General features: G+C 45.0%; 1 protein-coding gene across 9 annotated transcripts in view; it reads left to right on the top strand.

The window, feature by feature from the left end:
- The window catches only part of LOC105489393 (lipase G, endothelial type), a 114,104-nt gene extending 97,156 nt beyond the window's left edge, over nt 1-16,948 (top strand). For all 9 annotated transcript variants that reach the window (XM_071085373.1, XM_071085374.1, XM_071085366.1 and 6 more), the window contains 6 exons: nt 450-671; nt 5,132-5,374; nt 6,111-6,231; nt 7,208-7,426; nt 10,421-10,525; nt 14,213-16,948. In XM_071085373.1, the coding sequence (XP_070941474.1) occupies nt 450-671; nt 5,132-5,374; nt 6,111-6,231; nt 7,208-7,426; nt 10,421-10,525; nt 14,213-14,234 (932 nt within the window). In that variant the 3' untranslated portion in view covers nt 14,235-16,948. The remainder of the gene's footprint in view (nt 1-449; nt 672-5,131; nt 5,375-6,110; nt 6,232-7,207; nt 7,427-10,420; nt 10,526-14,212) is intronic.
- The last annotated feature ends 9,034 nt before the right edge of the window (nt 16,949-25,982 follow it).

The raw sequence follows: 25,982 nt of genomic DNA, 5'->3' as shown, positions 1-25,982 counted from the left end.
CTTTGTTATTCTGTAAAAATTCTGCTAAAATTAAGGACGTGAAAGGTGCTCAGTGGCAGAATGAATGGGATAAATGGCTTAGTTTTAGGCAGTCTGAGTTCTTTCTAGAACTGCTTCAGTTTTAACAGGAGCAGTTCCTTGGAGCTGTGTGGCAGCGTGAACCTTATAGCTAGTTTATGGGGTTTGGTTGAGGTGTCGGGATACATGAAGGCTTCAGAAGAAAGTATAAATTCCATAACAATAAGATTTAATTTCCGCAATGATGTCTTGGGGTCACTTGCATATGGAAACGGGTTTCTTACTTTCTTCCGTGCTTTCCACATCTTGATTCTCCCAGCTAGATTCAGAAGGCATCTTCTTCATTCTGCACACCCAGGCTTAACTTGTAATCAGGACTCACTGACTTTGTGTACCTGACAGAGCTGTTTTGGGGCCTTGTTCTGCTGCAGGTTTGGATCCTGCCGGGCCCATGTTTGAAGGGGCTGACATCCACAAGAGGCTCTCTCCTGACGATGCAGATTTTGTGGATGTCCTCCACACCTACACGCGTTCCTTTGGCTTGAGCATTGGTATTCAGATGCCTGTGGGCCACATTGACATCTACCCCAATGGGGGTGACTTCCAGCCAGGCTGTGGACTCAACGATGTCTTGGGATCAATGGCATATGGAAGTAAGTTCCCTGTTTTCTGCTTTGTGTTTGACTCAGTTTATCCCATCTCCTTCTAAATCAGCCGAGCCTTTAGCGCTGCAGGCACTACGTGTTCACTATTCTCATCTCCTGCCACAGAGGCCTCCAACACTGTGTTTAATGTTTCTCGTTGTCCTCCAAGACTAACCGACCCAGTGGTTCCTGCTCTACTTTCCCATGCTTTAAGGTCACAGTTATTATTGATTAATTTATTTTCTTTTTTTTCTTTCTTGTTTTTGAGAGGGAGTTTTGCTCTTGTTGCCCAGGCTAGAGTGCAATGGTACAGTCCTCGGCTCACTGCAACCTCCACCTCCCTGGTTCAAGCGATTCTCCTGCCTCAGCCTCCCAAGTAGCTGAGACTATAGGCGCACGCCACCACACCTGGCTAATTTTGTATTTTTAGTAGAGATGGGTTTTCACCACGTTGGCCAGGCTGGTTTTAAACTCTTGACCTCAGGTGATCCACCTGCCTCAGCCTCCCTAAGTGTTGAGATTACAGCATGAGCCACCGTGCCTGGCTGATTAATTTCTTTTTATGACAAAAAAGAATACACACGTTTGTTGAAAAAGAAATCAAGCATTATAGACTTGCATAAAGCAAAAGTGCACTCCCACTCCCACCCCTACTTCCACTCTTCAGATGTAGCCAGTATAAATGCTTTTGTGTGTATCCTTTTGTCTTTTTTCTTTGCAAATTAGTTGCATGCATATTTTCCTCCAAATCACATTATTCTGCAACTTTATTTTAATTTTAATTTTTTTCAACTTTCTTTTTTTCCTGTAATAATATGTTATGGATATTCTTTTTCTTCTTTTAAAGACAGAATCTTGCTTTTTTTTTTTTTTTTGAGACTGAGTTTTGCTCTTGTTGCCTAGGCTGGAGTTCAGTAGCGTGATATCAGCTCACTACAACTTCTGCCTCCCAGATTCAGGCAATTCTCCTGTCTCAGCCCCAGTAGCTGGGATCATAGGCACCCACCACCATGCCCGGCTAATTTTCTGTAATTTTAGTAGAGACAGAGTTTCACCATGTTAGCTAGGCTGGTCTCGAACTCCTGACCTCAGGTGATCCACCTGCCTCGGCCTCCCAAAGTGCTGGGATTACAGGTGTGAGCCACTGCACCCAGCCAGAATCTTGCTATGTTACCCAAGCTAGAGTGCAGTGGCTATTCACAGCTTACTACAGCCTTGAACTCCTGGGCTCAAGCTATCCCCCTGCCTCAGCCTCCCGAATAGCTGAGACTACAGACATGTGCCATTGCATCTTGCTATTATGGACATTCTTAAATATCAGAGCACACAGATTTACTAACAATATTTTTACAGGCTGTATAATATTCCAGAGCATGGATACACTCTATTTGAATTTTTGGTAACATTTTAAAGAAGAAAACCATTTCACTTAAGTTTTTTCCATTCACTTAACATTTTTCTTCTTCTTCTCCTTCTTCCTCACTATGTTTCCCCGGCTGGAAACAAGCAATCCTCCTGCCTTAGCCTGAGATTACGGGCGCAAGCCACCACACCTGGCTCCAAAATTTATCTTCTGAATGCTTGAGCCTGTTCTCAGCAGATTTGGGCTGAACTGAATTTGCTAAAACTGAGGTGTAGGGCAGTGACCAATTTTGGGGGGGTTTCTTATCCTTTTACTGCCTTGGCTGCTGACAGCATTTCCTGTCTTGACCCCCAGGCAGCTCCTTCCACTCTGATGCTCTGCCCTCCACATGTCCTGCTCTGTTGCTCAGTCTTCCCCTGTCCTAGTTTAATCCAAGTAGCTCTGCAGGGTTTGGAGGTCCATGCAAGGGGAGTTTACTCCCTCCTCAGAATATAGGATGATGGCTTTTTTTTCTTTTCTTTTCTTTCTTTCTTTTTTTTTTTTTTTTTTTTTGAGATGGAGTTTCGCTCTTGTTGCCCAGGCTGGAGTGCAATGGTGCAGTCTCTGCTCACTGCAACCTCCACTTCCCAGGTTCGAGTGATTCTCTGCCTCAGCCTCCCAAGTAACTGGGACTACAGGTGCCCACCACCATGCCCGGTTAATTTTTTGTATTTTTTTTTTTTTTAAGACGTACTTTTGCTCTTGTTGCCCAGGCTGGAGTGCAATGGCATGATCTCGCTCATTGCAACCTCCGCCTCCCAGGTTCAAGTGATTCTCCTGCCTCAGCATCCTGAGTAGCTGGGATTATAGGCACGCACCACCACACCCAGCTAATTTTTTGTATTTTTAGTAGAGATGGGGTTTCTCCATGTTGGTCAGGCTGGTCTTGAACTCCTGACCTCAGATGATCCGCCTGCCTCGGCTTCCCAAAGTGCTGGGATTACAGGCGTGGGCAACTGCGCCCGGCCCCAATTTTTTGTATTTTTAGTTAGAGATGGGGTTTCTCCATTTTGGCCAGGCTGGTCTCGAACTCCTGTCCTCAGGTGATCCACCTGCCTTGGCCTCCCTCACGATTACAGGCATGAGCCACCACGCCCGGCTAGATGATAGCATTTCTTAAGGCTGCTGGTGCCATTGAGGCAGGGTTGGGGGTGGCTTTGCCAAATTTTTCGTAAGATTCCAGAAATTATTTGGGCCAGAAAATCCAAATTGTATGCCTAACTTTGTAACCAACTGTCTGTAAGACCCTGAGCAGATTACCTCACCCCTATGGACCTTTGGGTCATAATCTTTTTTTTTTTTTTTTTTTTTTTTTTTTTTTTGAGACGGAGTCTCGCTCTGTAGCCCAGGCTGGAGTGCAGTGGCCGGATCTCAGCTCACTGCAAGCTCCGCCTCCCGGGTTCACGCCATTCTCCGGCCTCAGCCTCCCGAGTAGCTGGGACTACAGGCGCCCGCCACCTCGCCCGGCTAGTTTTTTGTATTTCTTAGTAGAGACGGGGTTTCACCGTGTTATCCAGGATGGTCTCGATCTCCTGACCTCGTGATCCACCCGTCTCGGCCTCCCAAAGTGCTGGGATTACAGGCTTGAGCCACCGCGCCCGGCCTCGGTCATAATCTTTAATTGAAGCCATTGGACTAGAATGGAGTTGGTAAATATCTTCTTTTTTTTTTTTTTTTTTTTTTGAGACGGAGTCTCGCTCTGCCGCCCAGGCTGGAGTGCAGTGGCCGGATCTCAGCTCACTGCAAGCTCCGCCTCCCGGGTTCACGCCATTCTCCTGCCTCAGCCTCCCGAGTAGCTGGGCCTACAGGCGCCCGCCACCTCGCCCGGCTAGTTTTTTTTTTTTTTGTATTTTTTAGTAGAGACGGGGTTTCACCGTGTTAGCCAGGATGGTCTCCATCTCCTGACCTCGTGATCCGCCCGTCTCGGCCTCCCAAAGTGCTGGGATTACAGGCTTGAGCCACCGCGCCCGGCCAGTAAATATCTTCTTAAAGCATCAGCTAGTAAATGTTTTAGGCTTTGCGGGCCGTATTGCCTCTGTTCCAACTCTGTTGATGTAGCATGAAAGTAGCCACAATAATACATAAACAAATGAGAGTAACTATTCCAATAAAACTTTATTTACAAAAACAGGTAGCCAGCAGGCATGGTGTGGTGCACCTGTAGTCCCACCTATTTGTGGGACTGAGGCAGGACAACTGCTTGGGCCCAGGTGAGGATCAGTTGAGCCCAGGAGTTTGAGGCCAGCCCAGGCCACATAATGAGGCACTGTCTATAAAACAAAAACAAAACAAAGCAAAAAAAAAAAAAAAAAGAAGAAAAAAGAGGTAGCCAGCCTGCAAGTCATATTTTGCTGAGCCCTGCATGAGATGTTTAGGATCTCATCCATTTGCCGCATTCTGTGGCTGTATAGCCCTATTGGGAGGTAGTGACTCCTGCTGCACAGCTGGTCTGCATCACTCTACTTAGCACTTATTATATGGGCTTTCTTGCTCTTTATTGCTTTGTGTGTATTCGTCCTGTCTTCCCACCAAGAGAGTGAACAGTTAGGCAGCAGGAATGGCCTTAAATTCTTCTACATCTTAATGGGAGCCTAGCACCTTCCTGGACATTAATTAAGCATTACACAGGCCGGGTGCAAGGGCTCACATCTGTAATCCCGGCACTTTAGGAGGCGAAGGTGGGAAGATTGCTTGAGTCCAGGAGTTCAAGACCAGCCTGGGCAATGTGGTGAAACCCCATATCTACAAAAACTACAAAAATTAGCCAGGTGTGGTGGTCATGTGCCTGTAGTCCCAGATACTGGGGAGGCTGAGGTGAGAGGGTCACCTGAACCTCAGAGGTTGAGGCTGCTGTGAGTGGTGAGTCATGATTATCCCACTGCACTCTAGCCTGGGCAACAGAGTGAGACCCTGCCTCAAAACAAACAAACAAGCAAAAGAATTACATGAAAATACTAACAGCGACAATGAACAGCTATCACTGATGAGGATTACAGTATTTATTGTTTGAGTGTCCAGTCGTCGAGAAAAGCTCATCCTGCATGCTTTCTGTCTCTCCCACCCCTAGCAATCACAGAGGTGGTAAAATGTGAGCATGAGCGGGCCGTCCACCTCTTTGTTGACTCTCTGGTGAATCAAGACAAGCCAAGCTTTGCCTTCCAGTGCACTGACTCCAATCGCTTCAAGAAGGGGATCTGTCTGAGCTGCCGCAAGAACCGTTGTAATAGCATTGGCTACAATGCCAAGAAAATGAGGAACAAGAGGAACAGCAAAATGTATCTAAAAACCCGGGCAGGCATGCCTTTCAGAGGTAACCTTCAGTCCCTGAAGCATCCCTGAGGAAGGCCCTTATACCTCCTTCTTAATACCATGCTGCAGAGCAGGGCACGTCCTAGCCCAGGAGAAGTGGCCAGCACAATTCAATCAAATCATTGCAAATCAGATTACACTGTGCATGTCCTAGGAAAGGGAATCTTTACAAAATAAACAGTGGGGACCCCTTTTGTGATGTGGCTATCAGTCCATGATCACAATATCAGTATCTTAAATTTTTATCTTGCATTTAACTTTCTTTTTTTTTTTTTTTTTTGCATTTAACTTTCAAAGCTGTTTCGTATTTGTTTTCTCATTTGATCATCACAAGAAACATAAGGCAGATGAACAGTGAACCAAAATGACATGTTACATTTTTATAATGCACTGCAAAATCACAAGGTTTTCTGGGTACTGTGGGTATTATTTTACTGCGAGGAGGTTGAGGCTCAGAGAGGTTAATACCTTGGTCCTTAATCCAGGGGCCTGTAGTTAGAAAGTAGCTAAATGAAAATCCTCAAAAGAGCTAACCCCCAAGCACAGGGCTCCTTCTTCTAGACTGCAGTGGCCTCTTATGGCATTGGACAGAACAAGAGCAGATGGGGGCTGCAGGTTGGGCTCAACCAAAAGAACACCAGCCCTAAAATCTCTGTGCTGGGTGACTCAGTTTGGGTCGGGGTGTCCTGTGATGACAAGCAAGGGTTACAAGCATCTTTGTTCTGCTGTCTCTGCAGTTTACCATTATCAGATGAAAATCCATGTCTTCAGTTACAAGAACATGGGAGAAATTGAGCCCACCTTTTATGTTACCCTTTATGGCACTAATGCAGATTCCCAGACTCTGCCCCTGGAAATGTAAGTCATCAGTTTCCCTTGCTGGGTTTGGGATAGAGAACAGATTGGTTTGAGAATGAGAGAGCACAAGGGAGCATGTGAACAAGTGCAGCATGCAGGAGAGTGGAGTCCGACTGCTTGGGGAGGAGCCAGGTGGTCTGGCTGGCCTCTGCAGTCCTCCTGCTGCACCTTCTCTACCAAGCTCTGACTCAGCGTTTCAGGGAGGAAAGTTCCTGGGATGAATCAGCATCATGAGAAGCTGCTAGATCAGCGGCTGGATCAGCTGGGCAGAAACTGCTGTTTCATTCCAGGCAATGCCTGATGAGGCTTCAGGCAATCTGGAATTTCATAAACGTCATCCCTGGACCTTTCCTAATGATGTGGCTATGGGAGGGGTGCATAGCGATCTGTATATATTTGTTGAGTATCCACCAGGGACAAAGCGTCATGCCAAGTAATGGGATTGTGATGAAACATCATCAAAGTAGCTCACTTTTCAGGGCTCAGGGTCTAGCTGGGAGACCAGGTTTGTACATGCACATGCATACTTACACACAGATGGGGCAAGGCAGACGAGGCCAAGCCAAATGAGAGGGACAGACAGGAAGCAGCTAGGAGTTCGGGGGAGACAGATGCCTGTGGGCTGAGCGGAACAGCGCACTTGAGTGGGGATGTGACTTCTTTGTGTTTTCTTATTGTGTTCTTTCTTGGTTCTGTATTTTCAGGAAGTAGCATAAGTAGGGTGGAGGGGGTGCCCAGGAATGGTTTTGATAAGAAGCTGGAGTGCAGTGGGCAAAGTTAGTTCAGCCCATGTGGAGTACACCTGAGCTTCCATCTTGTTCCTGCTGGTGGGAGGTGGAGGGTTAGAGGTGGGGGAAGGACTCACACTGTCTCTCTCCTGTCTGTGTGGGGTTGTTACTGCCACTGTGTCACCCCACACAGTGTGGCAGTTTTCTAGCTGTCAGGGGAGTGAGATCAGCTTCTCTCCAACTTGTAGAGTGGAGCGGATCGAGCAGAATGCCACCAACACCTTCCTGGTCTACACCGAGGAGGACTTGGGAGACCTCTTGAAAATCCAGCTCACCTGGGAGGGGGCCTCTCAGTCTTGGTACAACCTGTGGAAGGAGCTTCGCAGCTACCTGTCTCAACCCCACAATCCCAGACGGGAGCTGAATATCAGGCGCATCCGGGTGAAGTCTGGGGAAACCCAGCGGAAGTAAGTGCCTCCTGCTCCTTCTTCTGCCTGGTGTAGGTGGGGAACAGGAGGCCGTGCCTCTGCCATTTCCTTTCCTTTGCTGCATCCACCCTCAATCCTTCCCTCCAGCATGCAGGTAAAACCTCAAACACCTTTGCAAGGACAAGTGACTTCCAGATCAAGCCTTCTATCAACTGTTACGCATCTCATGCCCTGAACATAGGCCCTCGGGGAGAGGGGTGGGCCAGTAGCAGTAGGAATTCAGCCCTGGCCCTGTTTGCCAGGCCTTGTGTCGGCCTGGAGGAGGGGGACTTCTCTTGGTCCGGGCTTTTTAGGAGTGCTGCCTTGTTGATCTGTTTACTGTGGGGTCCATGCAGACAAAAGGCTTTGCTTGCTTCTGACCAGAGCAGACTGGAGTATCACGTCCAGGGAGCCCCCATGGATGAGATCTGTGGGAGGAGCTGGTTTTCCCCAGCATCTGATTTTCAGAGCATCATTAACTCTCTCCTTCAGAGGTTCTAAGTCAAGGATGTGGGGCTGTGGTCCTAACTGCAAGTCACAGAGAATCCTCTGTGCCATGCTAGCTGGCAGTTTCCCATTTCTTTTAACCCCAAGCCTAGCATAAAAGATCCAGACCTTTCTATCAGCTCCTAACACCGTGCCTTGACTCCCTGAGCGGGCTTCTTTCTAAACAGAAGCCAGAGAAGCCTGCGAGATCTTTGTCAAGAAGGGAGAGTTTCTTTAACCAAGTCCTTCAGCTGACCTCTAGAGAAGTCACTGCCAGCCTTGGCATGGGACGAGGCAACTGCCTCCCTCTTTGTCCCTCCTCTGGCATTTTCTCCATTATAATTCCTGCCATGTCTGGTTTACATTCATCATCTGTGGCACAGCTTGGCAGCAGAGGGAAGTGAAGCGGAGGCTTGGAGCCCTCAGCTGAATGATTCTAGTCTAGAAACCTGTGAACTGGGGGTGGTCTAGACTGTGTATCTTTTTACTTCTCTTGGCCCTTGCAGGTGCAAACTATACCTATGGGTGTGAGAGCAGGAAGATGATCACTTATAAATAAAATATTTCAAATAAAATAAACACCTATTAAATCACCGTTGAGACTTAAAAATATAAATAGTTTTCCATATGGGTTTAGATATAAGATTTTTAAAAGTAAAACATTATAGATACAGTTGAAGCCCCTGTGTCCTTCTCTGCTCTACCCTTCTTCTTTCAAACCAAATATAACTAATATTTCAATATTAACAAATGTTAGTGTGTTTCCTTCCATCATGTTTTTATACCATTAGTACTTTTTTTTTTCTTTTGAGACTGAGTCTTGCTCTGTTGTCCAGGCTGGAGTACAGTGGCACAATCTTGGCTCACTGCAAACTCCGCCTCCTGGATTCAAGTGATTCTCCTGCCTCAGCCTTCTGAGTAGCTGGGATTACAAGTGTGTGCCACCATGCCCAGCTAATTTTTGTATTTTTAGTAAAGATGGGGTTTTGCCATGTTGGCCAGGCTGGTTTCAAACTCCTGACCTCAGGTGATCTGCCTGCTTCGGCCTCCCAAAGTGCTGGGATTACAGGTGTGAGCCACCACGCCCGGCCCCCTTAGTGCTTCTGTTTGTATACGTAAACAATGTATAGAATTGTCTTGGATGCTTCTGAATTTTACATGAGTGGACATAACATTTTACAATTTGATTTTTTCATTCTAATATTGTTTGTGAAGTTTATCCAAAACATAAAGATCTAATCTATTCTTGTTTAACTCTGTATGCAAATCGCCATTGCACAAATAGTTTTGCCATTGTTCTGCTGAATAAGTTAAGTTGTTACTGATTTTTTGTAGTTACAAATGGTGCTGAGATGAACATCCTCTGCACTTTCCTTGTGCACATGTGTGTAAGGGCTGTTTTTCAGCATGTGTTCTAAAAAGTGGAATTGCTGGGTTGTAGTATATGCATTCTCCAGCCCGAACAGATATTATTAAATCTGTCTCCAAAGTGGTTGAACTAATTTTCCATCTTAACTATGGATGAAGAGTTCCCTTTTCCCTCCTTTTCATCCATGTCTGGTGGGACGTTCTTGTCATTTTGTTAGATGTGAATGGGCCCCCTGCTGTTGTTTGAATTTGCATTTCCTGATTGTGTGTGAGATAGGTCATGTTTTTATATGTGTTTAAACATATAAGTCCTAAGGTCCTTAGGGCTTCCTGGGAAAGGTTCTTAAACTGTTATGAATGGGGCTTTTGTCCTGCCTCAGCTCCAGGGTCAGGTGCCCCACACACTTAAGGATTACGTGGTCACGCTACTCACACGCCCCCGAGGCTGCGTGGGGCAGCCGCAAGTTACAGGGAAATGGTTATTAGGCCCTGATTCTTTCTTGTGAGTCTTGGTTGTCCATTTGCTGAGTCTTTGATTTTGACTTGCAGCTGAGTTGCAGTTGCTCTTGCCAATGGATATTTACAGAGCACTGGACTAGAGGTACTTTGAATCATTCCGTTCAAGTTTACGGTCTAGTGGAGGAGTCAACCACAGAAATCAGCAAGCAATTTCACATAGGGCATAAAGTTTTAAAATAAAACGTGTTTTTTTTTTTTTTTTTTTTTTTTTAACTCTATGTTGCAAGAAGTAGCAACACTAACAAAAGCAATATTTATATAAGGACATACTTTGTAACCAGTTGAAAGGCCAAGGGAGGGTTAGGTTAATGAGGGCTCAAGCAGTCAGGGAGGCTTCTGAGAGGCTATGGCCTTGACAGGCAGGTGGCCTTTTGGATAGACAGAGGGAAGCAGGTGGGAGAGGTCTGGCTGAGGCTGCATGAGGCTGAATCATGGAAGCTTCAACGTGAGACACAGTTTAGAGTCCCTGCAGTAGCGATGGGGAATTCTGAAGGCTTTTGAGTCAGGGCATGGCATGAAAATTTCACCCCTGCCTCCTCACCCATCTGCCTTGAATCCAGAAAGCACAGCTGGATTCCCCCTAAAGTTCTGGCTACATCAATGGTTTCTTTTCCTTCCTAGACTGACATTTTGTGCAGAAGACCCTGAGAACACCAGCATATCCCCAGGCCGGGAGCTCTGGTTTCGCAAGTGTCGGGATGGCTGGAGGATGAAAAATGAAACCAGGTAAGCAGGACGTTTTCATGTGTTCCACCCAGGACATGTTGACGTGATGATCTCCTAGCATGTGCTGGGGATGGATCTGGGTGCTAGGGACATAGCATGAACAAAACAGATTAAAAATCTCTTCAAGAAGCTGGGCCAGGCATAGTGGCTCACTTCGGGAGGCCGAGGCAGGCAGATCACCTGAGGTCAGGAGTTTGAGACCAGCCTGGCTAACGTGGTGAAACCCAGTCTCTACTACTACTACTACTACTACTACTACTACTACTACTACTACTACTAGTACTACTACTTCTACTAAAAAGCTGGGCGTGGTGGTACATGCCTGTAATCCCAGCTACTTGGGAGGCTGAGGCAGGAAAATCGCTTGAACCTGAGAGGCGGAGGCTGCAGTGAGCTGAGACCGCAATATTGCTCTCCAGCCTGGGCGACAAGAATGAATCTCTGTCTCAAAAAGAAAGAAAGGGCTGGCTGCAGTGGCTCACGCCTGTAATCCCAGCACTTTGGGAGGCCAAGGCAGGTGGATCACGAGATCAGGAGGTCGAGACCATCCTGGCTAACACGGTGAAAACCTGTCTCTACTAAAAATATAAAAAATTAGCCGGGTGGGGTGGCGGACGCCTGTAGTTCCAGCTACTTGGGAGACTGAGGTAGGAGAATGGCGTGAACCCGGGAGGCGGAGCTTGCAGTGAGCTGAGATCGCGCCACTGCACTGCAGCCTGGGTGACAGAGTGAGACTCTGTCTCAGAAAAAAAAAAGAAAAGAAAAAAAAGAAAGAAAGAAGGAAAGAAGCTGACCTTCTGCAAGGAGATAAAGAAGCAAGTGAAATACTGTAGATATGATGTTGGAAGTGTTAATGTCTCTTCTGCATTTTGTCCTGCCTCAACCTGTAGGGGTTCATTGCACATGACCCTACTGGCATGAGATTGTCTCTGTAACTAAGTCCCTGGGTTGGTGCCCCTGCCTGCCATCTTTGAAGTATCTTTTTTTTTCCTTTGAGACAGGGTCTTACTCTGTTACCCAGGCTGGAGTGCAGTGTCATGATCCTGGCTCACTGCAGCCTTGACCTTCCCGGGCTTGGGTGATCCTTCCACCTTTGCCTCCTGAATAGCTGGGACCACAGGCACATGCCACCACACCGAGCTAATTTGTGCATTTTTTGCAGAAACAGGGCTTCACCATGTTGCCCAGTCTGGTCTTGAACTCCTTGGCTCAAGTGATCCGCCTGCCTCGGCCTCCCAGCGTGCTGGGATTACAGGCATGAGCCACTGTGCCTGGCCCCTGCCATCTTTGATTGACATCTTCTCTGTAATAACCAGAGCTGTGGGAAGGTGCCTAAGGGCTCCTAGCTTCCTTTGGCCACTATGTCAGGGTTGGGAATGGGGTGGGAGACAAAGAGAAGCACAAAGCATATTCTCCTTTCTTAGGTTTTCTAGAACTCAGGTGAGTGTGGGCCTAATTCTCCCACACACTTTTTTTTTTTTTTTTTTTTTTGAGACAAAGTCTAGCTCTATCGCCCAGGCTGGAGTGAAGTGGAGTGATCTTGGCTTACTACAGCCTCTGCCTCCTGGGTCCAAGCAATTCTCCTTCCTCATCCTCCCGAGTAGCTGGGATTACAGGTGCTTGCTACTATGCCTGGATAATTTTTGTATTTTTAGTCGAGACGGGTTTTCGCCATGTTGGCCAAGTTGGTCTCAAACTCTTGACCTCAAGTGATCTGCCCACCTTGACCTCCAAAAGTGCTGGCATTACAGGTTTGAGTCCCTGTGCCCGACCCCAATCCTCCGCCTTTTTGAGAAACAGAAATGCTCATGTATGTGGAGCTAAGTGAGACAAAGGGCTTGTCATGCTTCACTATCCCCTCGTCCCATGCTGCAATCCATGATTTCAGATGTGAGGAAGGCCCATCTCCTGGTGTGAGGCAGTGGGCTCATCCTGGGGAACCAGCCACGTGCCTTCTAAGCCGAAACACCTGCTAAGGAGGAAGGGGACTGTCTCCCCACACCATGCCTGTCTCCACCCCTTGCTCTAACCAGGGTACTAGATAATAATAGTGCTGTGGTACACCTAGCACTTAGCTTGGGCCCAGCCTGCACCCAGGGACTTACATAATGATGTTTATCATCAACCCCACTAGGCGCAGGGGTTGTTATCCCTGTGTACAGATGAGGAACCGGGGCTCAGGGAGATGAAATTTCTCTCCCAAGGCCCCCAGCGCTGGCAGAGGGAGTTGAAGCAGGTCGGTCTACTCCAAAGCCTGCACTCTTGAGCACCGAGGCTCCATGTGCTCAGATGAATCACCTCGCCTCTGTCTGGGTATCAATTATCAGGCAGCTGTGCCCATGCTCCAGGGTCCCCTGTGATGAACCGTTTGCCACCCCCGAGGCTGGGCTGCATCCCAGCTGCTCTGTCTCCTGTTTAGGAGCTGAACATGACCACAAGCACCATCATCACAGGACTCGTGCCATCTAATTAAGGGACTCGGTCTAGTGTAGGCTCATATGATTTTCTACTATTATAACAATTGTAAATCTTTATGTATTTAAATGTATACATTTCAAAGTGTTTCCACATATATTAACTTCATTGATCCTCCAGACAACCATGTAGATTGGACACACCCAGAAAAGATGGCTAAGGAAGGCTATTCTTTTTTATTGAGACAGGGTCTTGCTCTGTCTCCCAGGCTGGAGTATAGTGGCAGGATCACAGCTCATTGCAGCCTCGACCTCCCTGGGCTCAGATGATCCTCCTACCTCAGCCTCCTGAGTAGCTTGGATTACAGGAATGCGCCACCATGCCTGGCTAATTTTTGTATTTTTTGTAGAGATGAGGTTTCACCATGTTGCCCAGGCTGGTCTCTATCTTCTGGGCTCAAGTGATCTACCTGCCTCGACCTCCCGAAATGCTGGGTTTGCAGGCATGAGTCACTGTGCCAAGTCAGGATGGCTATTCTTCTGATAAAGGCTAAGATATTTATTCTTCTTTCCCACTTTGGAATTCATATACCTGAGAACTCTATGACTCACCTTCTCACTACTAATTTTAGAAAACAAGCTGTCCTTTCCATTTCCCTAAAAAACAATAGGAGCCCAAGTAATAAATGAACATTAGGAAGTCATAGCATCATATGTAACATGTTCAGCATCCTCCCTCCTGACATGGATGCTGTTCACATGTTCACTGATAAGGAGCCTGAGATTCAGACAGGTTCAGTGGTTTGTTCATGTAACTGAGACTAGAATCCAGGTCTCCCAACTCTCAGTCTTGCCCCCTTCCTGCCAATACGGTGTCTCTCTTGTATTTCTAGATCAAGGCAAGGAGGATGCTTTGATGGTTCTCCCCACACTTGTGTGTCTGTGATTGTGTGTGTGTGTGTGTGTGTACGTGTGTGTTGTGAGTGGATATTGTGCTAAATATGTAAATGCGAGAACTGTGATGTACTCAACTCAGGGTCCAGAGAGTGCTGCAGCATGATGTTTCTCAAAGTGCATTTGTGGCTTCTCAGGTTAGGAGAGAAGGCAGCACTCAGGACCTTGTCTATTTATTCTGAAAGGAATACAGGTAAAATAGTCCTATGGAGTGTCAGAAAGTTTGGCCTTGAGGTTGACAGAGCACACCCTGAATACAGGTTTGCATGTTTGCTGGTGCGTGAGCTAATGAATGCCACTCTCACATGGTTTCTTTCAGTCCCACTGTGGAGCTTCCCTGAGGGTGCCCTGGCAAGTCTTGCCAGCAAGGCTGGAAGACTGCCTGCTATCCAAGCACACGGAGGAGAGTTACTGCTGAGGACCCACCAATGGGAGGATTCTTCTCAGCCTTGACCCTGGAGCTCCGGGAACAGCTGGTCTCCTGTGATGGCCGGGATTCCTCGTGGGAGGGGACTGTACGCTGCTATAGCTCTTGCTGCCTCTCTTGAATAGCTCTAACTCCAAACCTCTGTCCACACCTCCAGACCACCAAGTCCAGATTTATGTGTAAGCAGCTGGGTGCCCGGGGCCTCCCGTGCACACTGGATTGGTTTCTCAGTTGCTGGGTGAGCCTGTACTCTGCCTGACAAGGAATGCTGGCTCCGAAGACGCCCTGTGTAGAAGGCTGTCAGCTGCTCAGCCTGCCTTGAGCCTTAGTGAGAAGTCCTTCCAATGGGAGCTGACTCTTGTCAGAATGGCAGGCCTGGTATCTTGTTCAGACCCTGACTGTTGGGGTTCTCATGGGTTGCACTGACCACACTGGTTACATCTTAGCCATTCTGTCCTGCTCCCCAGCTCGCTCTCTGAAGCACACATAATTGGCTTTCTTATTTTTCTGTTGTTCATTTTTTTTTTTTTTTTTTTTTGGAGATGGAGTCTTGCTCTGTAGCCCAGGCTGGAGTGCAGTGGCGCAGTCTCAGCTCACTGCAACCTCCGCCTCCCGGGTTCACACCATTCTCCTGCCTCAGCCTCCCGAGTAGCTGGGAGTACAGGCGCCCGCCACCATGCCCGGCTAATTTTTGGTAATTTTAGTAGAGACAGGGTTTCACCGTGTTAGCCAGGATGGTCTCGATCTCCTGACCTTGGGATCCACCCACCTTGGCCTCCCAAAGTGCTGGGATTACAGGCATGAGCCACTGCGCCTGGCCTGTTGTTCATTTTTTAATTGCGCAAATGTTTATTGAACACTTAAAATTAGTTAGAATGTGGCAGTGGATATATTACTGAGCCTCTCCATTTGGAACCCAGTGGAGTTGGGATTTCTAGACCCTCTTTCTGTTTGGATGGTATATGTGTATATGCATGGGGAAAGGCACTTGGGGCCTGGGGGAGGCTATAGGATATAAGCATCAGGGACCCTGAGGCTTTAAGTGGTTTCTATTTCTTCTTAGTTATTATGTGCCACCTCCCCTGTGAGTGACATGTTTGATCACTAGCAGAATAGCAAGCAGAGTATCATACATGCTGGGGCCAGAATGATGGCTGGTTGCCAGATGTAACTGCTTTGGAGCAAATCTCTTCTGTTTAGGGAGATAAAAGGTATGACATATGTAATACACATCTGTGTACACAGAAACCAGCACCTGCCAGACAGAGCTGGTTCTAAGATTTAATACAGTGCTTTTTTCCTCCTTGAAATATTTTGTTTTAATACCAGTGCCTTTTCTTGTTGAACTTCTTGGAAAACCCACTGATTCTAGATCTTGATTTGAATTAATACCCACAATATCTGAGACACTTACACTTTTCAAAAGATTTGTGTGTGCATTACCTAATTAGAGTAGGGGGAGAAGGGCAGCTATTATTATCCCTATTTACAAAACCGAAGCTTAGTGAGGTTCAGCCACATGCCTAGACTTACATACCTAGTTAGTGGTGCAGCAGGGAGAGGACTCAGATTTCCTGGAGGCAAAGTCTGTTTCTGAAACTCCATGAAGATGTTTGCAGCCAATTCCCACCAATATGCCCCAGATGTGAGACACACAAGGACTTTTTTTTTTTTTTTATAGAGCCATCCATAAAATCCTAAGCCCTTTTATTAATGTATAACCAGGAGAACACCTGTGCCAAGGGGTTGGACTTTTTATGTCTGATGTTCGGGAGGAAGTGTGATACCAAGTTGGGGAGGAAGAATGATTTTCTTTGTACTTAGGTTTTCTAAGGACATTGTTTTAATCTGTATCGTGCCAAAGTTGTATCACTGTTAAACTTCTGAAGACATAACCAGTTGAGTCTTAATTCAAGATATGTTCTCAAGCCAATTATGTGCTTCTCTTGTTTCTGTGATTGCTTTCTAGCCAAAGTGAAGCTTGTATAGGTTGAGTATCCCTTATCCAAAATGCTTGGAACCAGAAGTGTTTCAAATTTTAGATTATTTTCAGATTTTGGAATATTTGCATATGCATAATGAATTTTGGGAATATTTTTGGGAATATTTTTGGAATTTTTGGGAATAAGACCCAAGTCTAAGCACAAAATTCATTTATGTGTCATTTACACCTTATCCACATAGCCTGAGGGTAATTTTATACAGTATTTTAAAAAATCGTGTACATGAAGCACAGTTTGTGGTGAGTACTTATGTGAGGGGTTTTCCCACTTGTTTTCTTGTTGGTGCTCAAAAAGTTTTGGATTTTGGAGTATTTCGTGTTTTGGATTTTTGGATTAGGGATGCTCAACCCATATTATTGGCTGTACATCCTGGCCACTTCTGACTTCTGTTTTTACTCGTGGAAGCTTTGCGAATTGAATTCTCAGTGGGTTGTATATTTATACACCTGGCTTAAGCCTTAATTGTATATAATGATGCTTTTTAAAAAATGCTATTTAGAAGACTATTTATTTCTCAAGTGTATATAATGTATAAAAACAAATATATGGTTAGTTTTTACGTTAGGTTAACCAATTTCAAGATTAAAAGTTTTAAATGGTAAAATAATAAAAAATTATAAAGTTCTTAATGGTCTGGCAACTCAATTCTTGTTTTTTTGTTTTTTGTTTTTTGTTTTTTTGAGACAGAGCCTCTCTCTGTCACCCAGGGTGGAGTGCAGTAGCAATCTTAGCTCACTACAACCTCTGCCTCCTGAGCTCAGGTGATCCTCCCACCTCAGCCTCCTGTGTAGCTGAGATTACAGAGATGTGCCACCATGCCCAGCTAATTTTTGTATTTTTAGTAGAGATGGGGTTTTGCCATGTTGGCCAGGCTGGTCAGGCTGGGTTTGAACTCCTGGCCTCAAGTGATCCACCTGCCTCGGCCTCTCAAAGTTCTGGGATTACAGGCGTGAGCCACTGTGCCTGGCCAATTCTTAAAGTTTGAAAGAATTATAGCTGCCCCAACATAGAGCTTGACAAAAAGTTACTCTAATATAAGGCATATTCTTTGACACTCAGTGTTGGCAAAAGTGGACAGCAATTCACTAAAGAACCAGAACAAGAACATCATTTCACTAAAGACGAGAAGAAAAATTATTTCAATTGTAGCAGCTTGAAGGCCTGAAGGTGGATGTTAGGAATAACAGGGAGCATGGCTGGACATTGGTGAGCATTAGTGAGATTATTAGGTTTGGTTGAATGGGAACTAGATATCAGTGACCTAGACCAGAGGGAAGCTGATTTCTCTATTGGTTAAAGTCCCAGCTGGTAGTAAGGCTCTATTCTACAGGCCAAGAAGGGTGCAGGTTCTTAGTTTTTCACTGTGCCATTCATAGGGTATTCCTCACATCCCCACAGCCCAGGGATCCCCCACTAGGTCTCCTACCAGCCGATGGAAAGCCAGAAAAGGGAAGGGATGAACAGTCTCCTCTTAAAGACATGACTGAGAAGTTGCCTACATTCTATTGGCCGGAAATGAATCCATGGTCACATGACAGGCTGAGAAATACAGTCTTTATTTAGGGTGCCCATGGGCCCTGTTGAAGATCCAGTTACTATTATTTATTTATTTATTTAAAAGTGACGTATAATAATTGTACATATTTGTGGGGTAAATAGTGATGTTTCCATACATATAAGGTGTAGTGATCATATTGGAATAATTAAGCATATCCATCCTCTCAAACATGTATTGTTGCTTTGTGTTGGGAACATTCAGTATCCTCCTTATAGTTACTTGAAACCATATTTTATTAACTCTAGTTACCCTACAGTGGTATAGGACACTAGAACTTATTCCTCCTGTCTAGCTGTAACCTTGTTTGTTTTGTTTTGTGTGTGTGTGTGTGTGTTTGTGTTTTTTTAATTGAGACGGAGTCTTGCTCTGTCGCCCAGGCTGGAGTGCAGTGGTGCGATCTTGGCCCACTGCAACCTCCGTCTCCTGGGTTCAAGTGATTCTCCTGCCTCAGCCTCTCAAGTAGCTGGAATTATAGGCATGTATCACCATGCCCAGCTAATTTTTGTATTTTTATTAGAGACAGGGTTTCACCATGTTGGCCAGGCTGGTCTTGAACTCCTGACCTCAAGTGATCCCCCTACCTCAGCCTTCCACACTGTCAGGATTACAGGTGTGAGCCACTGTGCCCAGCCACTAGCTGTAATTTTGTATCTTTTAACAATGCTGTCCCTATTTCCCCTTTCCCCTTACCAATTACTATTTATTAAAAGGGAAATTGGATCTTGCCATCCGTTTATCAGGAATTAATTTTTCTCTGCTAAGGCCCACGAGATAGACCAGAGTACCAGTTAAATGATTAAATCCTGTAGTCAATTTTTAGTAATCTTAAACTGATCTATGACTATGAAGTATAATGCATTACATCAGTTTGACTTTATTTCTGGTCTTGTGTGAAAACATTTTAAAATGAGAAGGGAGCTCTCTGTAAGGGGCTTTAATGATGGTGGAAACTCCACTGTCCATCTCTACCAAGGACATTCGGAAACCAGGCTTGATAATGGCTGTAGGGAGTTGGGTTAGACAATAAGAGGTAAGTTCTTCATTTAGTTCAGATGTCAGAGGAAAGCAGAAAATGGTGTCTCTGGCATACTAAAGAAAATTGTTGAAATATCCCAAAGGAAGAGTCATAACCTGGTTGACTTCAAGTTCCTTGTTGGACTTGGGGGTTCAATTACTAATTAGAGTCAGGGGAACGTCCACAGTCTTCCTTTGACTCTCCAAACAAGCTGAAGCCCCAGCTCTTGGAAGGATGGATACAAAGTAGGTACTAGAACAGTCTTTGTCATCAAATATGGTATTTCTCAGGTGTCACCTCTGTGTTCAGAGCTACCCTGAGCCCTCTGCCATGTAAGCTCTATGATGGCACAGATTTTTATCTGGCTTGTTTTCTGCCATTGTCTTAGAATCTAGAATAGTGTCTGGAACATCATGGGTGTTCAATGAATATTTAAATAAATAGATGAAGTTGGATATAAGAAACTAGGTGCTTAAACAGGCAGCAGGTATTCTAGGAAAAGAGCAGTTAGTTTGGAATCAGAATTCTTGGTGTGTCATCCAGCATTATGTGAGCTTTAGGCTAACTAAATATAGCCTTTCTGAGACTCTGTCTGCTCATTTAAGAGACAGAGACAATACTGCTCAGGGTTGCTGTGAATGTTAAAGGTACACGGTGAAAAAGAAAATATTCATGTTTTGTAAACATTTGAACTGATAGGAGGACAGTGTGAGACAAAGATACAATAAAAAGAAAATCCTGGCTGGGCAGAGTGGCTCACCCCTGTAATCTCAGCACTTTGGGAGGCCGAGGTGGGAGGATCATGAGGTCAGGAGTTCGAGACCAGCCTGGCCAATGTGGTGAAACCCTGTCTCTACTAAAAATACAAAAATTAGCTGGGCCTGGTGGCATGCGCCTGTAGTCCTAGCTACTCCGGAGGCTGAGGTGGAAGAAATTGCTTGAACCTGGGAGATGGAGTCTGCAGTGAGCTGAGATCACGCCACTGCACTCCAGCCTGGGCAACAGAGTGAGACTCCATCTCAAAATAAAATAAAATAGAATAAAATAAAATAAAATAAAATCCTTTCCATGTATATGTGGAAATTTTATATATGATAAAAGGTGCCTATTAATCTTTGGGAAAGGAATGGATGGATGATGAGAAAGTAGGCTCATTTAATACAGAGAAACAAAATTAGATCCCTATCTTAACATGCAACAAAGATGAATTGCAAAATACCCATTGGGTACTATGCTTATTACCTGAGTGACAAAATAATCTGTACAGCAAACTCCTGTGACACAGCATTTACCTATATAACAAACCTGCATATGTACCCCTGAACCTAAAATAAAAGTTAAAAAAACCATCAACCCCCCAAAAACAAAAATAAATTCCACCTGAATAAAAGGTATAAATGTGAAAGTCATCATGTTAATAGATATTATGAAGTATAAATTCAAAACCTGTATAAAAACTGAAAAAGTGTAAAATGTCACAATTAGAATAAGAAAATTTAAATAGAACAACAAATATTAAATAAATTAAAATGCTAATAAAATGTACTCCATAGGGCTGGACACGGTGGCTCACGCCTGTAATCCCGATACTTTGGGAGGCCGAGGTGGGTGGATCACCTGAGGTCAGGAGTTTGAGACCAGCCTGGCCAATGTGGTAAAACCCCTTCTCTACTAAAAATACAAAAAATAGCCAGGCATGGTGGCGGGCACCTGTAATCTCAGCTACTTGGTAGGCTGAGTCAGGAGAATCACTTGAACCCAGGAGGTGGAGGTTGCAGTGAGCTGAGATCATGGCACTGCACTCCAGCCTGGGTGACAAGAACAAAACTCTACCTCAAAAACAACAACAAAAAAAATAGTGCCACAGAAATGTCCATCCAGCAGGTGGACAATTACCCTTTTGTCAGCCGTTCCTCTGTTACTGACCATCAGATCCACATTTCTTTTCTGTCCACCCTGGTCCCCTGGTGCCCCCTTTCCTGGCCCCGTGACATATTGTCATGTGACTCCAAGCATTTCAGCCCCTCATACCCGTCAAGTGCTCCATTTTCCAAATGCATTTGACTTCCTACTCCCTTAGCCCCAGCTCTCTGGTATTCTGTGTAGCTGACTTCCACAAGGGATCTGTTGGGAGCTTGTAACTGAACTGAAGTCACACACATTGTCAATGGCTAGTCGGCCTTTGCCTGGCCCAGAGTTGTCTGCGTTGTTTAAAGAAGACATTTGTTAATCCAAACTAATCTTTGATTTGCATGGAGACAGTAGAGTAAATCAAAAGGAAAGCTTCCTCTCCCTAGAAAGCAAACTCAGAAAAAACAAACAAACAAAGAACAAGAAACAAAAGGAAAGGTTCCTGTTGGGGTAGGGAAAGAGTGGAGCAGGGCAGCCGCCTTACACACAGGCTTGGGAATCTTTCTTCTCATCGAGGCCCCTAACATATTCCTGATTTTCACAGTTGATTTCATTCCTTCCCTCCTGAACTTACAGAGCCTTTCAGTAAACACCAGTATTTCTCCCTCCCCGCATATGCCCAGTGGTTTCCATGGCAGCAACAGTTGCCATAGAGAGGTGAAGAGAGGTATTGATGCCCTCTTTTATAACTGTGGGTTATCTATAAATTGGGGGTGGCCTCTCCTAAAAAAGACTAATATGTAAATAAAAGGAATAAGAATCAAACAAATATAAATCAGGGCTCAAGTCATTTGTTTTCCTAAACCTCTGTGGTTATCCATACTATTTAACCTTGACTTTGCTTAAATCATACCGGTGCGTGTGTGTGCAGAGGGGAAGGGCTACAAGAAGAGTCTGGAAGCTAGGACAGGTCTGAGCAGGTGAGGGCTCAAGCCCAGAGGCTAGCTGGGGTAGCAGGGAACAGAGTTATCTGGGCCATTTGCTAATTATCTCAGCCCCGATGAGTCCACACGTCCACACGCTGTGTGGTTTAATACCTTCACCAGAGGCGAATGGTTTTGGACTCACAAGAATTGCTCACGGCCAGAGGCAATGGACAGATGCCACATGAGAAAAGGCTGAGGCCAGGAAAAGAGGCAGGCCGTTATCTCACTGGAATGGAGAAGCTAAAATGACATTATCTTTCCTTCTTCCCTGGTTATCATCCCAAGGCAACTTCAGTGGGCTTGTTTTGAAGTCAAAGCCTCAACTATTTATTGTGAGGGAGAGCACTCCATCATGACCTCAATAATTCATTTTCATTTTCCTGCCAGAGATGTCAGTCTTACTATTCATCCTGTGTCCTCTATCAGATACACAGAGCTTCCTCCTTCTGCTTAGGCTGCCCCAAATTCCATATAGGATTCTTTTTGATCAGCTAAAAAGAGGTCCTAGGAAATGTGGCTTCACAACCCTGGGGTTTGTTTCCCTGACTTGCCTCTCTCTCTCTCTCTTTTTTTTTTTTTTTTTTTTCCGAGACAGGGTATCGCTGTGTGGCCCAGGCTGGAGTGTGGTGACACCATCACTGCTCACTGCAGCCTCGACCTCCTGGGCTCTAGCAATCCTCCCACTTCAGCCTCCCAAATAGCTGGGACTACAGGTGTACTCCACTATGCCTGGCTAAATTTTGAATTTTTTGTAGAGATGGGGTTTTGCCATGTTGCTCAGGTTGGTCTCAAACTCCTGGGCTCAAGCAATCCACCCACCTTGGCCTCCCAAAGTGCTGGGATTACAGGCATGAACCATCGGGCCTGGCCATGCTGCCTCTGTCTCCTTCAAGGTAAACTTCCTCTTTCCTTCCCCTTCTCCCCGCTTCTTTCTCCTTCTCCCTCCTCTTCATTTTCTCCTTCTCCTTCTTCTTCTCACAGCTTTTTATTGAGTTATAACAGGCACACAATAAACTGCACATAGGTAAATCATATATTTGACATTTTGATACAGGAAATCATCACGAAGCTAAAAGCATTACATCAAGATTGTGAACATACCACTACCAGAAGTTTTCTTGTGCCCCTTTGTAATTCTTCGCACTGCACTCTCCCCAGGTTATCTCTGATCTGCTTTCTGTCCTTACAGAGTAGTTGCATTTTCTAGAATTTTATATAAGTGGAGTGTACAGACAGTACGTTCTCTTTTGTGTTTGCCTTCTTGTACTCAGCATAATTATTTTGAGATTCATCCATATCTTCGCATGGATCAGTCATTTATTCCATTTTATTGCTAAGCAGTATTCCACTGTATAGATAAATTACATTTTGTTTATCCATTTACTTGTTGATGAACTTTAAGTTGTTTTCAGTTTTGAGTGATTATGAGTAATGCTACTATGAACATTTGCATATGAATCTTTGTATGGACATGCACTTTCATTTCCTTTGGGAGTAGGGATAGCTGGATCATATGGAATGTATATGTTTAGCTTTTAAATAAACTGCCAAACTGTTTTCCAAAGTGGTTGTACCATATTACATTGCCACCAACAATGTATGAGAATTCCAGTTGTCCTATATTCTCTCCAACATTTGATATCGCCGGTCTTTTCAATTTTAGTCATGCTAACAGATATATCATGGCATCTCATTGTGTTTTAACTTGCATTGACCTAATGACTAATGATGCTGAGTATATTTTAATGTACTTATTTGTCATTGACATATTTTCTTCGGTGAGGTATCAGTTCAAATCTTTTGTCCATTTTGAGGGAGGTTGTTTGCTTTCTTACTGAGTGTTGGGCATTCTTTATGTAAAGGATATAAGTTCTTTATCAGATATATGCTTTGCAAATGCTTTCTCCCCGTTTGTCATTTGTCATTTCATTCTCACATTAGTGTCTTTTGAAGAGTGGAAGTTTTATATTTTGATGAAATATAATTTATCAATTTGTTCTTTTAGAGATGTTGATTTTCGTATTATCTGTAAGAAGTTCACAAAGACAAACACCGGGTTGGTGGGGAGGGGTGAGGGGAGGTGGGGTCCTGAGAGCTCACCCCAGTAAACTTCTGCATGCAAATCTCCATCTCAGACAGTATTCCTGGGGAATCCAACCTAAGAGAGATGATTATTTCCTAATCAGTTTGCAAATAATGCAAGGACTTAAAAGATTGTAACTATCAATCTTCAGGCAGCCCGGGAGGCTCAGGTATGAGAGATGGGAAAAACAGAAAGGCAGTTTGTCAGTGGCCCCAGATGGTGTAGAGTCCAAGTCACTTGCCTTAGTCCAAGGGGCTTTCCCTCTCACACCTCACATCACTGAGTGACTCCACCTGACAGTGGGAGGCAGAGAAAGCACCTGGCAGGCTTCTGCCTTCTCAGCATGGCAGGGACCTGGATGACACAATGGGGAGAGAGAGGGAAAGAGGGAGACTTTCTGTAGAGGGCCAAGGGAAGCGGAATAGAGGCTCACCCACCGGGAACAGGGGATCACAGCATTGGAGGGGAACCCTGATGAGGAAGGTAGAGAAGACCACTTTGTAGCTTTTCTCAATTCCTGTTCAATGGGGGCAGAGGAGGGAGATGGGAAGTCAGAGGAAATTGTACCAGAGGTACTATCAAATTGAACATTATGGTATTCACACATTTTTATTCGCCTATGGATGCTGATGAAACCCAGAGTAAACAGAACCGAGGGGTGGGCAAGCAAGATCTAACAGATGGGTTCCCTAATTACTTTTCTTTGCCACAGACATTAACCAACATTGTGTCTTCCATCTTGACATAAATCTTGTCCTATTCTGTCCCAAGGGTATGTACCCTACTTTTTTTTAAGTTAGAATAGTGCCTTCAAAAAAAGACATGTGCTGGCCAAGCATGGTGGCTCATGACTGCCCTCTCAGCTACTTGGGAGGCTGAGGCAGGAGGATAGCATGAACCCAGTGGTTCAAGACCAGCGGGGGCAACATAGGAAGGCCCTGTGTCTAAAAAAGTTTTAAAACGAACAGTCTTGGGCTTCCTCATGTCAGTGAGCTTCACTTTATACAGCAGAGATGCTTATATTTTTTAAAAATAAATTTAATTATAAAATAGTGATGAATACATTAATTGTATTATAATGTCCTTTCACATATGTTCCCTCATTTCACCTTTACAATAATCTATGTGGTAAGTATTTCTCCTTGGCAGAGGAGAACGCTGAGTTCAAGGAGGTAAGTGACAGGTACTAGGCATCTTAATGAAAAAACTTGGATTTAAACTTGGGTTCACAGATACTAAAGCCTGAGCTGTATCCTTCCCTTACAAGCACTGTAAGAATTTGCCTTTCTGATGACTTCTCTAGTGAGTCTCTCTGTCCTCTCATGTAGAAATATGACTGGACAACGTAGGTCAGATGATTCCTTTATGGCCAGTTCTTACACAGACAGGCAAAGGGGAAATTCAAGTAGTACATGATATCTTTAGATTTCATGCCTGGCTTTGGGGGAAAGGGGTTCTGGTTTCTATGACCTGCCTTGGGGAAGAAATTTGGATATTCATCTGTTATGAGGTGGGGGCCGCCTGCTTTCTTTGGGAGAGTATCCATTTCGAGACTTTCTCGTAAGAAAATGGACAGTGAAGAATCGCTCTCATGCATCAGGCTGGTGGGAGATTGGCAGTTGCCAAGATTTCCAAACTTGCCCAACTGGCTCTCTGGGGACAACCAGTATCACACACATTCCTGAAGAATGGCCTGGAGATGTTTTATCAGCAGAACCTCCTCCTGTGATGGGAAGGGACACTGCCTGGAAAGGGGAGCAGTTACTGGAACAGGAGGTGCAAGGAGGAGGAATTTATGAACTGAGTCCTGGACATGCTCCAGTTATCAGGTAGGCTCAGAAAGTTCTGGAAGTCATGGAAGGTCCAGCATGAAACCAGGCCATTTTCAGGCCTATTACGTTTAATCCTCACTGTACTGGTGTGAGGCCAGTTTTTCTTTCCTTTATTTCAAATGGGAAACGGAGACTTGGGGAGGCTGAAATGCCAAGGCTTAGCAAATGTAAGTGGTGGTTAGGATTTGAGCCCAGGTCCTCTGACTCCAAATCTGTTGTTTTTAATCACTGTGTTCTACTGAATATAGAGTGAGGCAGGATAATGAATTGTATTGCATTCAGACCCATATTTAAATTATTTCTTCAACATTTGCTTAGTGAGGTGGGAGAGGCT

The sequence above is a fragment of the Macaca nemestrina genome, chromosome 19 (genome assembly GCF_043159975.1).
Source record: "Macaca nemestrina isolate mMacNem1 chromosome 19, mMacNem.hap1, whole genome shotgun sequence".
Classification (NCBI taxonomy): Eukaryota; Metazoa; Chordata; class Mammalia; order Primates; family Cercopithecidae; genus Macaca; species Macaca nemestrina.
This window is presented reverse-complemented; position numbering and strand designations above follow the sequence as displayed.